The 14,635-nt window shown below is 44.3% G+C and overlaps 1 protein-coding gene across 2 annotated transcripts in view; it reads left to right on the plus strand.

Moving 5' to 3' along the window:
* The window catches only part of SYNE3 (spectrin repeat containing nuclear envelope family member 3), a 72,717-nt gene extending 63,092 nt beyond the window's left edge, over positions 1-9,625 (plus strand). Inside the window, exon 18 of one of the 2 annotated variants that reach the window (XM_075151170.1) lies at positions 5,896-9,625. In XM_075151170.1, coding sequence (XP_075007271.1) covers positions 5,896-5,914 — 19 coding nt within the window. In that variant the 3' untranslated portion in view covers positions 5,915-9,625. Of the gene's footprint in view, positions 1-2,224; positions 5,833-5,895 lie in introns of those variants that run through there. The other variant, XM_075151166.1, reaches the window with a different exon arrangement.
* The last annotated feature ends 5,010 nt before the right edge of the window (positions 9,626-14,635 follow it).

Below are 14,635 nucleotides of genomic sequence, written 5' to 3' on the forward strand. Positions count from 1 at the left end.
CAATTGCTAGTCTGCAGCTGAAAACACATGTTTGCCCAATGAACTATATCAGCTTCTTCCAGAGTCGCTGGGGGCTGTCGAGGATATTCTTACTAGTTCTCAGATCATTGACCTGCTCTGAGCCATTACAAGTTTATTGCATTAATCTACCTGTCAGCGGTTGGCAACTCTCAGAAACCAGTTTATTAAAATACTAAAGATAACATTGTTGGTACAGACATCACATTTCGTTCAGAAACCAGTCTTATTATTTTTGCCATATTTAAACATAATTATCTATTGGTTATACTGGGTTATAAACAGATTAGTCATAGGTGTTGGGTAACTGTATGGAATGTTTTAGGCACAAGGCTTTTTGACTTTTACATGTATGTTTAAGAATTGTGGATTCATTTTGCACTTGCTTAATGGTAAAACAAAACAAAGATTCTTGAGTGTAGCATTTTCCAAACAAAAATATAAAGCAGGATGGAATAATCTGTCATACAGTTTATTTTTTTATTCTCTTGTCTATCCAATTTAAAATAGGGATATGTGTCTACCGGAGACATATCAGTAGGTCTGGAAAGAAAAGGAATATCTATCAGGAATATACCAATTCAAGCAGTAGCCTAAATGGCACCTTTGTTACCCAGGCTACTTGAGCGATTGCCAGATTTAGCTCATTGTACCTCTGAGCTAACTACCCTCCTCCTAGTAAACCGTGGGTGAGATGAAACTGCACAGGTGAAGGTATAACATCCCAGTGGAGGCAGCAGGAGACATTAGGTTTTCAAAAGGCAGCCTGATACCTCGATGCAAGAGATGAACATGAGGGTTTGGCTTAACGAGAGCAGCCCAGGACTAATAACACCGAAACAAGGGTTTGCTGGCCTGCTCTGCCAGACAAAAGTTTGACAGTGGCTGTCAGCGCTTTCCAGTTTCACATCCCTGACTGTGGAAGGAGGCTCCCCTCAGGGTAATTCACTCTAGCCGAGATCTGAGTCTTGGGGGTGCTTTTTTCTTTTCATTAAATACAGAAGAAAGTGCTAAATCAAACGCCTCGGTGACAGATTAATGGTAGGTGGTAGGCACTGGTGCTCAGGAAAAGATGCAGGAAATGCTATTGTAGATAGATAGTCATGAAGGTCTTTGTTCAATCCTTAGGAATTAGAGATTCATTACAGAACTGAAGTAGGAGGCTTTCTGTTCCTTTGCAAGTAAATGCCAGCTATTGCCTTTAGTCTTCTGGATTTCAGGGACGAGCCTGTTCAGTGCCTTGCTGAATGCTAGTGGCTTTCTGGCTTCAGAGCCCTTCACAGCGGTGAGTTTCACATCCTCCCTACGAGTTGTGTGAAAAAGGTATTCCCCAAAATCGGTTTTGAATCAGAAACGTTTTGTCTGAGGGGTGGGGGTTGTTTGATTTTCCTTCTTTGCCCCCTATGTGTTGAATCCAAAGAAGCAGAAAGACCAGCATTTCCCTCTCCAGACCATGCTTTGTCTTTCCTTCTTTTATCAGAGCAGAGGAGACTTGGCTTTGTCTCCTTCCTGAAGTAAATTATCCCAGTCTTTTCTGCTTCTTTTCATCTTACAATTCTTCCACGCCCTTGATCATTCCTGTCACCTTTCTCTTAACTGTTTCCAGTGCCAGTTCTTCCTCTATACGTAGAGCAAAAAATCTGATCTTGTTTCAATAAATTGAAATTCAATAAACTTTTCCTCCGTTGTAGTTCCTCCTCAGATGCTCTGCCTGTTTCTGCTGCCCCCTGTGTCAAAACAGCCTTCATCACTATCTGAGGGGACTCTGGTCCTTGCCAGCTGTCTCTTCCAAGTCTCCTGGCCGTGTCCTACCCTGATCTGCCTTGTGTTGGCTCAGGGACTGCCCTTAATATTCACATCTGCAGATGGGAGTGCAAGGGTGTCGCTTAATGAACAATTATTAGTAATGAAAGCCTTGCCATTAGCATTGTTCATAGCCTGCCCAGACCCTTTTCTCTTCTTCCGTCTAAGCAGGTTTTGATGGGTAATCCAATTAGTGCATGCAGAAAATTGCCCCTTAATCAGCGAGGAGGACCGGTGTTTCAGTTTCAGCTCCATTATCCTCGCGTTGTCACTGCCTGTGTGAGCGCTCCGTGTGCTGCTGGGCCCGGGGCTGGACGCTCCAGGGTGTGTGCCCTTGAACTGCCAGGAGTGTTTGAATGTCACTGTTATACACCCTAATAAGCCAGGACCCTTTTTTTTTCAGCGGGAAAAAAAAGAAGAAAGAAGAAGAAAATGGTCACTTTTAACAAACTGATTTCACAACTCATTTATCAAGCCCTCTAGCAAACCATTTATTTCAGCTCCTTTTTGCTCCATCAAAAGCTGTATGTTAAAAGGGAGAGGTGAATTTCGAGAGGCGGGGAACTGAAGGCAGGCTGCAGTGCCACCCGCCCTCACCAGCACTTTGCTGGGAGGCTTCCAGCTAGAATTCAGGGGTAGGAGCTGTTATTTTTCCTGAAGTGACTCCCGCCTTCAAAATCAAATTATTTCTTTTGTCAAGTCCAATAAGCATTGAACACCACAGGCTTGGTTTCACTGCAGATATGAATGAACGCCTCTGTACGGTACTTTCCATTGCCATGAAATATATATATATGTATATATATGTAATGGGGAGTGTAATTATTGTTCTACTTAAAGAAAGGTGACATTCCACTTCACTGTAACTTTTGAGTGCAGCTTTTAAGAGAAACCGTGTCTTAAAGGGAAGCTGGAAGAGTTTAGAAGTATGTGTTTTAACGAGCTTTAATGAGCTTTAATAAGCTTTAAGTTTAATAAGCTTTGAGTTAGGGCTTCAGTCTCTAAGGCGAAAAGCACCCAAGATGATTTTCCCATCACCTTCCCAGATCAGATCCTGTAAGAGTTTAACCTGGGAGTCACTGCTTGAGCACTGGCTATTCCTGAAGGTATTTGGATGCTGCATGTACTACACGTGTGTCTGTTCTTAAATGCCAGCCTCCATTTTGTACATGTGCTTGACTGGGAGGCAAAAGACACGCCTTTGTCTTGCTCTGAGACCCTGACTGTCATTTTTGTCTCAGTGGATGTATTCCTTTTGATCAGTGCCACTCTTTCATTTTTTTTTTAATTTGCACTTACTCAGTTTATCAAGTGATTCCCAGAGGGCATAGTCCACCTGCCCAGCCTCAGAGCTTCCCTTCCAGCAACACACCTTCTTCTCGTTTGTTTACTTGGCTGTACTGGACCACTGTGAAGCCATTCCACAAGCAATAACGCGGGTGTTGCATTTTTCTGCCGTTGCCTTTTGTAAGACGTAACACTCCATTGACATTGAAAAGTGGTAGGAGACCCAGAAGCTGCATTCTTGTTTACTAGCAATATAACCAGTGCACAGTGCTTCTACAGGGCACTTGTCCTCACTTCTCAAAGCAGCTGGCTGTCTTGGGCCCAATTTAATTCTCAAGGCTGGATTATAAACAGTCTTGGATCCCTTCACCAACACTCCATCAATCTTGCTTCCATCAGTTTTTGTGCTTTTGTTTAGTTTCAAGCTAGAAGAAAGTTTAAAGAAATGTGCTAAGACTCCCGTGTAGGGTGAGTAAATACCTCATATATTTCACAAAAATGATAAAAAAATGAACGGATTCACTCTCACATTGAACAGAATTAATAAGAATTCTAATTGATGTATTAAAAAGTTATTAAGAACAGCCTGGAGTGAAGTTTATGCAATCAAACTGTTCTCTGCTTTTAATTTAAAAATCAGCAAATACTGAGGTACATTTTGCCACCTTCTTTTAGACCTGGAACTAAAATGTGAATCCTCCCGAATGGGAAGTTTATTGACGTGGATCTAAATTTCACCAGTATGTCCCATGTTAGATCACCCTCCCCTGGGCAGAGAGGAAACCTAAGGCTGTTCACAAGAGAAACTCATATTGTGAATGGTTTTAAAATCCTTCAGAGCTCCTATCCACTTCCAAATGTCGGTAATGGGGAAGATCAGAAACCTTCCCGTGAACCCTGTGCATTTTGCATGTTGAAATCCTGGCTTGAATTCAAGTCTCCACCTCAGCTTCTTGTAAATGTTAATATTCAAGTAGAACAAAAACGTTAGAGGCAATTACAGCATGAACATCTCTTCTTGTTTATGTATAGTAGCTGATAGCAGAGTCTGTAATAATAATCTGTGTTTATACATGTGCTGTTCAATGTAACAATTGGGTACAAAATACCTTTTAACTGTCACAAGAAAATAACTGGATTGATGTCACTTTTTGCTTGTATGAATATAATTATTTGCCTTGCAGGGACCAGTTCCACTTTTGTCATGTTATTTATGATTTTTAAATACATTTGTGATAAATTAGGCTCGTTTCTAAGGTAAACAATACTGGAGCCAAGCAGCTGTCTCTGTACATGTGCATGTTATCACAGCTGATATCAACTCCAAGTCAGACTCCTTGTCTTGCTTGGACCTTTCCTTAATCTTTCTGGCTTATTCAGGGAAATGCGGACCAGTCTATTTTCTTATTAAAAATATGGCTTTGTGAAAAGCTGAACTTATTTTTTAAATCCTTTCTTTTTACAATTACTGATTCAGAAAGACTGTAACAATCATATTTTTCTAAACTGCCAATTGCTTGTGTTGGGAAATGATATATAGATATATATTTTATTCTACAGATTTCCATGTAGTTTTGAAACTCTTTCTTTTCATATATATCCTCCTATTTGCTAGAATTATCTCAAAAAGCTGTAAGCTTCTGTGTACTTACTCTATGAAACTGTATAAAAATGCAGCTGCATAAAAAGACTGACTTTATTTTTTATATAAATTGTTAGAGCTAAGTCATCCTTAGTGTTATGCCACACAAGGTGTACGGAAAGAAATCAGGTCATTGTTTTGAAAGGCTGGACACCATTACGTGACATTTCCTAAAAAGTCTCGCCTGAAAGTCAGGAGAACTTACCCTAGAAATGGTGCCATTTCGGGGCCTGATTCTATAGTATGTTCACACTGTTTAGGACCTTATTTCACAAGTACTTCCATGAAATTTCACAGGAAATATTAAAAATAAGAGCCTATGGTGTGTGAATAGCAGTGATAGAAGGCGGCCCTTTTCTAATGAAGAACAGGGCCTTTTAACTAGCGAAGAGGCTATACTTTGAGTATTTCAGGACAACTTTTTTGTGTTTTTTTCTGCGCTGTGGACTCCTCCTGTGTACTGTGGATTTATTCCGTAGCTGAAATGCCAAATTAAATCAATTGAAGCCCCGTGTGCAGATGAACATAATAGAAAGCTGCAGTGAAATATTGCAGAAAATGGCCTGATTTCATTATTCAGAAAAATAGTTAAAGTAACTCACAGCCTTGGCTTCTGTGCACCTGTGAAGCAGAGGCCCTTGCTTTGTACCTTGGCTGTGGCGTAACATGGAAGGATTTCTGCTTTCTGCCTGGAAAATACTGTCTATTCCTCAACCTTGTCAGAAGCATAATATTTTCTCAAATGAAAAAAATCTGATTCTGCAAGACTCATCCGGGAGTTACGGGCAGCTGGGACCTTCTGCGATCAGGCCACATTATTCCAAAAGTTTATCCCTTGATGACAAATAAAATATGACGTAGCTTTGCTGTTTGCAAGTAGGATAAAGAGATTGGAAATTCATCACTCCAAGCCCTAGCCTTGTGACTGTTCTGTGATGCTCCACTGTTACCAATGAACTGTGTTGAATCAGATTATAAAATCAGAGTATTTTATTGCATGTGTCCTTTTTTGTAATGAAAATGTAGTTGTATTTGATGTTGCAGTTATAATGCAGTAAATAAACACATGTATTTCTTTGTAAGGACTTTTAAATTGTTCTGGGGGGTGGTTTCACATTTTTGCTGTGCTTATTTCTTGCCATCAGAATATTTGGGCTGACCTAGAAACACCCAGAACAAGTGAAGCAAGGATAAAATTTGCTGCTGCCTGCCTCTCTGCTCATGTACCACTGGAAGAAGGTTGTGCTGAATGTACCTACTTCACTCTACCCTTGTAAGATTTAATAGAAAACATCAGCTTTTCTATAAGACACTGCAGTTGTTTGAATAGAATTCTACTGGACCCAAACAAAATGTGAATTTACTAAATCATATTACGATTCAGTATGATTTCTTACGTCATTGGCCTCTGACAGTCTCTACGGGGTTCCCCTCAGTCCCAAACCTGCTAATACAAAGGGGAATTTTTTGAGAACCTCAGATTTGAAGCTAACGCCAATCACATGTAGTGAGCAAGCAGCATATTAGTTCAACCACTGCTGATTTCTCTGAATAGTAATCACTGCAGCATGTATGTGCGGATGCACAACTCTCATTAGCATCCAAGTAATTGCTGGTTTCTTTCCTGAATCTTTACGAGATAGAGTCTGCCAGGATCTCTGACATCAAAGGGCTCCACAGGCAGTTACTTCTGGAGGAGTGGAAAACCACTACAATTTTTTGGCAAACCTATGGGCTAGGTTCCCTGTTGCTTTTATGAACGCACTGAGCTTTATCCAGGTCTTTGAATTCTCTCAGGTATTTGGACCATGTGGTCCTGTGCCTTCCTATGAGCTGTCTCCTGCTAAGCCCCCAAAAGTACAAATGCAAACACTTCAGCTGATGATCGCTGTGTCAAGATCAGAGCTGCAGCTCGAATCCAGAAGAGAACGGGGTAAAATAAGTCCGGGCTTGCAGGTAGAGCAGACTAGGATGGTGGGACAGTTACATTCCCATAAGGGCTACAATCAGTGCACAAAAAAAAATTTCTGTTCTTACTTTTTTTTTTCCTTTGCAATGCATTTTTTCATCTTGCCGTTTATTTTTTGTGGAGCCAGAAAGTAGGCTTCTTTGTGTGTATCAGGCCTCTTCTTCTGGAACCAGCAAAGAAACCTGGGACTTGACTTTGTGTCAGACGCGGTACATAGACCAGGAAAGACAGTCGTCCAGCAGGGAGGAGACAAAAGTGCCTAAGAATAGATAAAACAGCTCACACACGTATGCCGAATGAATATTTTGTTGACCAGGTTCAGGCTGCAAACAACTCTACAGCTGATCGGTGGGAGTTGAGACAGTCAGTGAGAATTATTGTAAACGCTTTTAGAGGACAATGAAATACTCCGGGCAGTTATAAATCTCTTAAGTCATATATTAGTAGAGAAACAGCTGTTTTAGATAGCAACCCTGCTGCTAGAGGATGGAAGTATCTGTTTAGGTTGTAGCAGCAAAAGGTGGCAAGTTCAATAAATAAAAATAATAGGGTAAGACCCTCCAGTGGAGTAAATCAGTGTAGCTTCATTGAAGCTGTTGGAACTAAGTCAATTTACAGCAGTAAGAATCTGGCTTGTAGTCAACAGGGATTTTACAGAATGCTTGAAACCTCTCAATTTAGAGACTTCTTCTCTGCCTTACGCCTGTGCACTACATCGTATCTGCACAAATGTCCTTGCCGGTATAATGAGGTCATTTTGGATGTGAGCGTTCATTATATGCTTAGGTAAATTAAGGGGAAAAAAAACATCATTAGCAAAGTCTTAAATAATAAAGAATGGAGCAAGGTTACCGAGTGAGAACTATTTAAATAAAATCAATCTCAGCCCTGGAGAGTTAATGGGGAGTGGCTTTCTATGGAAAAGGGCTGATGTTGCGTTGATGTTGCACGTAGAAGCTGAGCACTACGGCCATGAAAGATTAAAAGCAGGGACTGAGGTTTTTTCTACGTTAATATTTCAAGTTTTCTAAATTTCATTCTGTGACATACCATGAATGCAGCCTTGGTTTCCAACTGCAGAAAAACACTCTGATAAACACATATTGCTGGAGCGAATGAAACTGAAGGCTCATCCGGTTTTACCGTAGCACTCGGGGTATTAAGAGGGATTGTAATATAATCCTCTTCAATGAATAACCCTAACAGATGTTATCAGGGTTGCTCCGTATGAGCCGTGGACCTCTTGCTAGAACTCCCTCTGTGGAAGTCCAGTTCATAAATTGTCCTAATGGGCTGCCTGCCTCGTCCCGCTGCTGCAGCAGCATGAAAGGGAGGTGGTTACCAGCGGCCTTGAAAGCCGGCATTATTCCCATCTGGTTTGCATTACAATACTGCTAAATATTTCATGCTTTTTGTTTTACAAACAAATAAGGGCAGAACTAATCTTTTTGTTTAATGTTTCTTGATTGACATTTGAGTGGGGAAAAAAAGTTTGGGGTTTGTTTTGATTTTTTTTTCTTTACTTCAGATCTTAACGTGGCTCTGCAAAAGCTTTTAATGGAAGATAGAGCAGAGAGCTGTCGACTTTTCTGGTGGGCTTTTTATGGCACCGTTGATACAGGAAAAGATACGGGGGAAATCCAGATGATGAATGTGCTGTTCAATCAGCTGGGATTTCTCTGCTTGCGAGGAGATAACTCGATGAAGTGCAAACAGAGACAGGGAGCAGACGCTGACTGCTTGTCAGCCACATAGAGAACTATCTCTGGCTGGGGCTGCTGGAAAACACAGCAGCTATTAGTACCCCTTTGCCCTTTCACAGCGCCCTGTCAGAGGGTCCCCGAGCACCGCAGCAAGAGCCATCCATTAAACCGCAGAGCAACGAGTCTGCTTAATCACCCCGGCTTTACGGGAGGGGAGCAGCAGCCCTGGGAGGATTCAGCCGGCATTTTGACCTCCCGGTTCCCTAAACTCCTGCCGAGGTGGATGAGCGAAGGCGTTCCCGCGGGCGCCCAGCGTCTCCGGCCCAACGGGACGCGGGCAACCCACCTCCACACAGGGACCTTCCTCCACAGGGCAGAGGTTGCGGGGGGGTGAGGAGCCTGTGGAAATGCCGAAGGTTTTGGGCGGTTTCCTTCCAATCCAAAGCAAGTCCCGGCACAGAGTGGGGCCTCTCGGCCGATACTTCTCCGCTCGAACGGCCGCATCAGCTGGTTGATCTGGCATTTGGACAACATCTTCATGAGGGCGCCTGTTGGGCTGTGTTAGCTGTGAGACCTAATCGCAGGGTGGGATGAAAGGTATGAAATGTCACTCAGAAAGGGCTAAATACTGAGAAAAGGTAAATATTTGCTCTCTCAGCCTGTTGCAGCTTGGGCCTGCAACGGGGTGACAGTGTGTCAGTTAAATCACCATACTGCATTTGACCACGTAGTAATATTTTTTATATCATTCCACAAACAGAAAGGGGTTTGTCCGATTCACTCTTGAGATTAATTCTCTACAGTTTCTGCCAGATGAATTTTTCCCCTATGGCTGATGCATCGTCACCCCGTCCCTTCCTCCCGTAACCGCTGGCCGAGGCAGAGGTGAGTCCCGGGGACCGACCCTCATGCTCGCCTGCAAACAGGCTGTATGACTTATGCTGGACAAGACACCCAAGCAGTAAAATTATATACTGCTTTCTATATTATGTTTCTTATTTTTCTAGCATTTTCCTCCCGAGGTTCTCAAGGCCCACTGCAAGGTTTAACTAATTCTCAACAGCCATCTGTGAATTAAGATCTTTTTGCTAATTACAGCTGGAATACTATTGCCAGAGCGGAAGATTGCCGTCCTTGAGCATCTCTCTACAATAGCACACAATAGTTTCACTCAGGATTGTAAAAATAAATTGTAACTTGTAACTGCCGCAGTTCCTTGCATTCAATCATTTTCATTGTGGATTTTGACGTTTCGCTTAAAAAATTTCAAATCCAGGAATAGTAAATGCCGAGTCATAAAAGCTTAGGAAATGGGTCGAATCCAGAGTGCAAGGCAGCATTACAGTGTCTGATCTGCTGTCTCTGATAATACCCTCACAAGACAAGGGTCTCTTTTTTTCATTCCTGAACAAATGAATTGCAGCATGTATGAAATCTCCAGAGGCCATCTGTGACTGTAATTCATTTACCCACCGTATTATGGAACACATTTTCCAGTGAGATCAAAACTCGGGAAAGGGGGGAAGGGAATAGTATGATGAGAAGGATCTGTGATCCATATCTAAAAATAAAAATATTATTCAATTGTCATATTTGATGGATAAAGTGTCTGACGCACCAGCCGAAGCCATAGCAACTAGATAAATATGTTTAAAACATTTAATTTTGATACATTAAGAATGAGTTGGAGCAGGGGCTTATCGACACTGAAATTAAGCAGACATTTCTAAGTTCCTAAAAGCCTCTGATTTTGTTTAGCTTGGAAGAAATTTTGCTGTAGATAACTTGGAAGTGTAAGGGGAAGTTGGACTTGGTGCACAAAGGAGCAGCTCTGACAGGTCAGGACTAGCAATTACTTTCTTCTTCATCTGTTATTTTCCGAGTGCCAGCAGCCCCTACCTGATTTGCGTTAGACCACACCAGGCCCCTCGGCAAACTTACAGACCCTTGGCTTCTGCTTTTAAATTGAAATTAGTACCTTCATTTATGACCTTAGCTGCTACAAAAATATTTTTATATATAGGGCACTCTCAATATTTCTGTAGTGCTGTTAACATTCGGTAATCGTAATTAGTAACACATCCTCATGAACAGCCAATTGGTTATGTGGCTGTAAGTATCAGGTTTCCTCCCTGAGTAATTCCAAGGATGTCACCCAAGTTACAGCAGGAATTGATTCAGCCCACGGTGGCTGGCAGGGTTAGTGTTTACATTGCGTGTCATGTTGGTACCCACCGAAGGGTTTTACATTCTGCACCAGGTCCTGTGTTTCTTCATAAAGTGATACCTTCCAGAAGAGGGAAACGGTGCAAACTTCTAAAAATTGTTTTCTGTAGACATCTGACCAAGAGTTATGGCTGAAGGGGAAAAATGTTCGCTTCCACGCAGTAATTAGGGGGCTGTATCTGAGCAGAGAGGGGTGGAAAGGAACGGCAAGAGAAGGAGCGACACCCAGGAGGTGCAATTTAGCTTGCCGACAGTCCAAAATCAATGGAAGGTGCTGCACCGAGCCTCTCACCCGCAGCCCCTGGCACTTGTAAGCACCAGCGTCAACTTTTTCCTCCTAATGCATCAGGCCCTGCAGTATCTTTCCTCTGAGCCAGTGCAGAAGTGAAGAAGACACACGCAACCACTTTCTTTTCCCTCCTCTTCCAAGGGTTGCAGACACACTCATCTCGCCTAACTCACACGGGTGCTTGGGGCATAAACTGAGAAGGGGCTGGGGAACAGCAGGTACAGCTGAGCGTTAGCAGCCCAGCTTCCAGCCTCTGGAGGAGGATTCACAGCTCTTCAGCTGTGCAAAGCAAGCCAAGTGCGCTTGCTTGGGGGCTGAATGTAGCCTAATACTGCTAATACTGCTACATTACTGCTTTCAACATGACCATCACAGCCCATTAAGGATGAAATAGCTGCAGATTGTATTTCTTTTTTGTTCATGCCTTCACATCTATAGCGGATAAAATACTTCGCAGAGTGCCCATAATGCTGAGTGTAGCTTTTAGACTGGAATTATACAATACTGGCAAAACATTCAGTGACAGGGCATGCTTCACACCAGCAAAACTGCATCTTTTTAACAACATTATTAATTTTTCCAGTGAACTAAGAACTAAGACATATTGGCAGAAATATGCTTTACTGGTACAACTATATCTATGCAACAGGGTTTTTTTTACATGCCTCTATATATATACCATGATACTCACGATCAGCAACATTTGTAGGGTTGGCCTTGTCTTAGTGAATGCAGACCCTAGGCAAGAGGTTAGTAAGTAAAAGCAGTTTAGGCTTCTCTCTGTCTCAGCTCTGCTCGTTACTCTTCAAAAAAACGGGGAAGATGATGAGAAACGTGACCACTTTGGCATTCTCGCTTAATTTACACAGGATGGCAATTTGGTCCCAGAAAACTAAAATCAAATTCAAAGAAAACCAAAAATCATTCAAAACCCAAACTGTCCAAAGCAAAACCAGGGAAATGGAAATAAAGGAAAGATGTGGCAGCAAGGTTAAAAAAAAGAATAATAGCATTTACGTATGGAAAATAAAAAGGGTAAATGACAAACAAAGTGACGGCTTTCTAACAAAGGGAAGAGGAAAGCGGGGCGAGCTGCAGATGGAAATGCTGTGCCGGGGGCAAGAGGAGGGACCCGCAGGGAGCGGGAGCGGGAGCAGGAGTGGGAGCGGGCGGGAAGGAGGGGGCTACACATGATGCCGAGCACAGGGCTGGCCCAGCGGGAGGGTGACACAGAGGTAACAGCTTAATGCCACAACGGGCCTTTTGCGGAGGCACCGGCCGGGGCTGAGATGTCTGTTCCGGGGCGGAACCGGGGTGAAATACTGCTGTCCCCAGGAAACCACTGCCAAAACTCCCCTTGGCTCTCATTGATTTCACAGTGCAATGGCGATCTCGCACTTTGGGAATCTGGCTCACAAAAGTGGACAGGAATTGGGGGAAGCTTGATGTTTACCATGACCAGCTGTGGGTACCTGACTTGCAGGAGACCCACAAGAGGCAGGACTCGGGGTCGGAGCGAAGGCACAGTCTCAGGCACAGCCACGTGCCCCACAGGGCATGGGAGCCACATCCTGCTGCTGCCAGGGGATGCCAGTGCCACCTCCCACCCACCCTGGACAGCTGAGCTGCAGCAAGACCTCCAGGAGCCGATCTGGAAAAAGGAGAGAAACAGGGCTCCACAGTGCTTCCTATGGTACTGACGAAATTCGGGCCCCAGCTACATGCCCTGAAGCAGCACTGGGTTTCCCAAGGGGAGAGGAGGCAGCAGGGCAGCATCCCGGGCAGTCAGGCTCCAGCCTGGGGCACAGCCATCAGCCTGGAGGGGCACGGCCACGCCAGGGATCTGCTGCCCGTGCTTCAGCCTCTTTCCTTGGAGCTGAGCAGAAAAGCAAAATGCCTTCTGCTAGAAATCATGTCTAGAGATACTTTTTAATAACATTTCCAATCAGGAGTCACAGGGCTCACGGTAAGAAATTCCAAACTGATCTTCTTCCACATTGTCACTGTCTTGCTGTGTTTGGCTCTCCAGCTCTCCTTCAGCAGCTAGCCGGGAGGAAGAGTGCTCCTGGCGCAGGGGGATGCCCGATCCCCCACAGAGGAGCCGGAGGCTGCACAGCAGCCGGCCCCAGCCCCGCTCGCCGCTGGCAGGCAGGTTGGCAGGGAACCAGTGAGGCTGGTCTCCATCAGACTTTTGGCAGAACTAACCCATACCCACAGGATCCTTAGAACCAGCAGTTTTCTAATGGCTCCATTTTCCTTCCAAAGCCATCTCGACAGTGTTGTACTGCAAGGCTGAGGCCAGCAGAAATCGGCTTCTGACCATGCCCATTGCCACATGGCACCCACAAGCCGTGTCTTTGCCTCCTGGGCTGTCTGCAGCCACCTTGGACGGTCCCAGCCCTTCCTTCAGCCCCTGCCGTGGGGTGCTGGCGAGGGGCAGCACGGCTGCCCACCAGCAGCACAGTCCTCTCCAGAAGGCACCTGGCAAAGCTTGAGAAAAGCTAGAGGGAAAGGTTTTTTGGAGAGTAAGGTTAAATTTCTGCATGAACACAGTCGGTCTCTGCCGTGCTGGAAGGGCAGCCGGTGAGTCTGGCTATCTCCTTCAGAGCCGCCCCAAAAGGTGAAGTTTCATCCCAGGATGAGCAAGCTTGGCTGCTCTTGTCTTCCTGGGGCCAAATTTTGAGAAGAGCTGTTCCTGCTCTTGCACGCAGTGCCCTTTCTAATGGAGATGAGTGGTTCATATTTGTCCTTGATAGAAGCCTTGCCTTGTCTGAGTTATTTTTATGGTATTGTAACCACTAGTCATTCACCTCGGTTTTGCTGTGGGAAGAGCTAAATGCAGCAATTAGAATGAACTGGCACAGTGCCTCAATATTTTGCGGTGTGTTTCACAGTCCTGTCCCCTACCTGCCCGATCCAGCAGAGATGTGGGCAGGGGCAATGCAGGTGGGAATGGCCAGTACTTGCATTCCTGGGAGATTCCTCCAGGACAGCAAAAAGGTGTTCAATTTCTTATGACAGAAAACAGGGTCAAGAGAAGACGACTCATGTTAAAGACTCATGTTAAGCAGCAGGAAGAGAAATGTAAGTATTTCCTTTGGTGCCACTTTCTTCCCAGCCTCCAAAAATGGAAGTCAGCATCCTGGAGAGCTGTGTTGGATCAAGCTGGTAATCCAAGGTAGCAGACACTACTGTGAATACGGGTTTCATGCTATCAGTATCTGGAGCTGGATGTCACATTGCTCTGGCCGTCTTTGCCTAAACTTGGGGAAAAACTTGAGTTGAATAAAAATTGAAACTAGTTGTGTCAGGGCACAGGCAGCTTTTGAGTGCATTTATGCAAATCCATTGATAATGGAGAGAGGAGAAAACCAGAACATTTTTACTGGCACCTCTCAAGTATCTAACATCTAACAAAACACACACTCAGGTGTGCATGCCGTGCTGCTCACTCTCTGCTCAGATGAGGGCTGGCAGAAAAAGGATCACCTCTATTTTTAAATCCATTCATGTTAGCATCTGACCTGGAGGAGCCTGGGCACCCAGGCGGCAGCAAGAAAAGCTGGGCAGTTTCACAAGCAGAAAGTCTGCGAGGTCTGTGGGCCAGGGCCACCCGCCCGGGAGCCCAGGACCCTCACAGGGAGATGTATTCCCACAGTGCTGGGCACTCACTTAGTAGGAAGGTGCCAGGTGAGAGC

Source organism: Calonectris borealis, chromosome 5 (genome assembly GCF_964195595.1).
Source record: "Calonectris borealis chromosome 5, bCalBor7.hap1.2, whole genome shotgun sequence".
Lineage (NCBI taxonomy): Eukaryota > Metazoa > Chordata > Aves > Procellariiformes > Procellariidae > Calonectris > Calonectris borealis.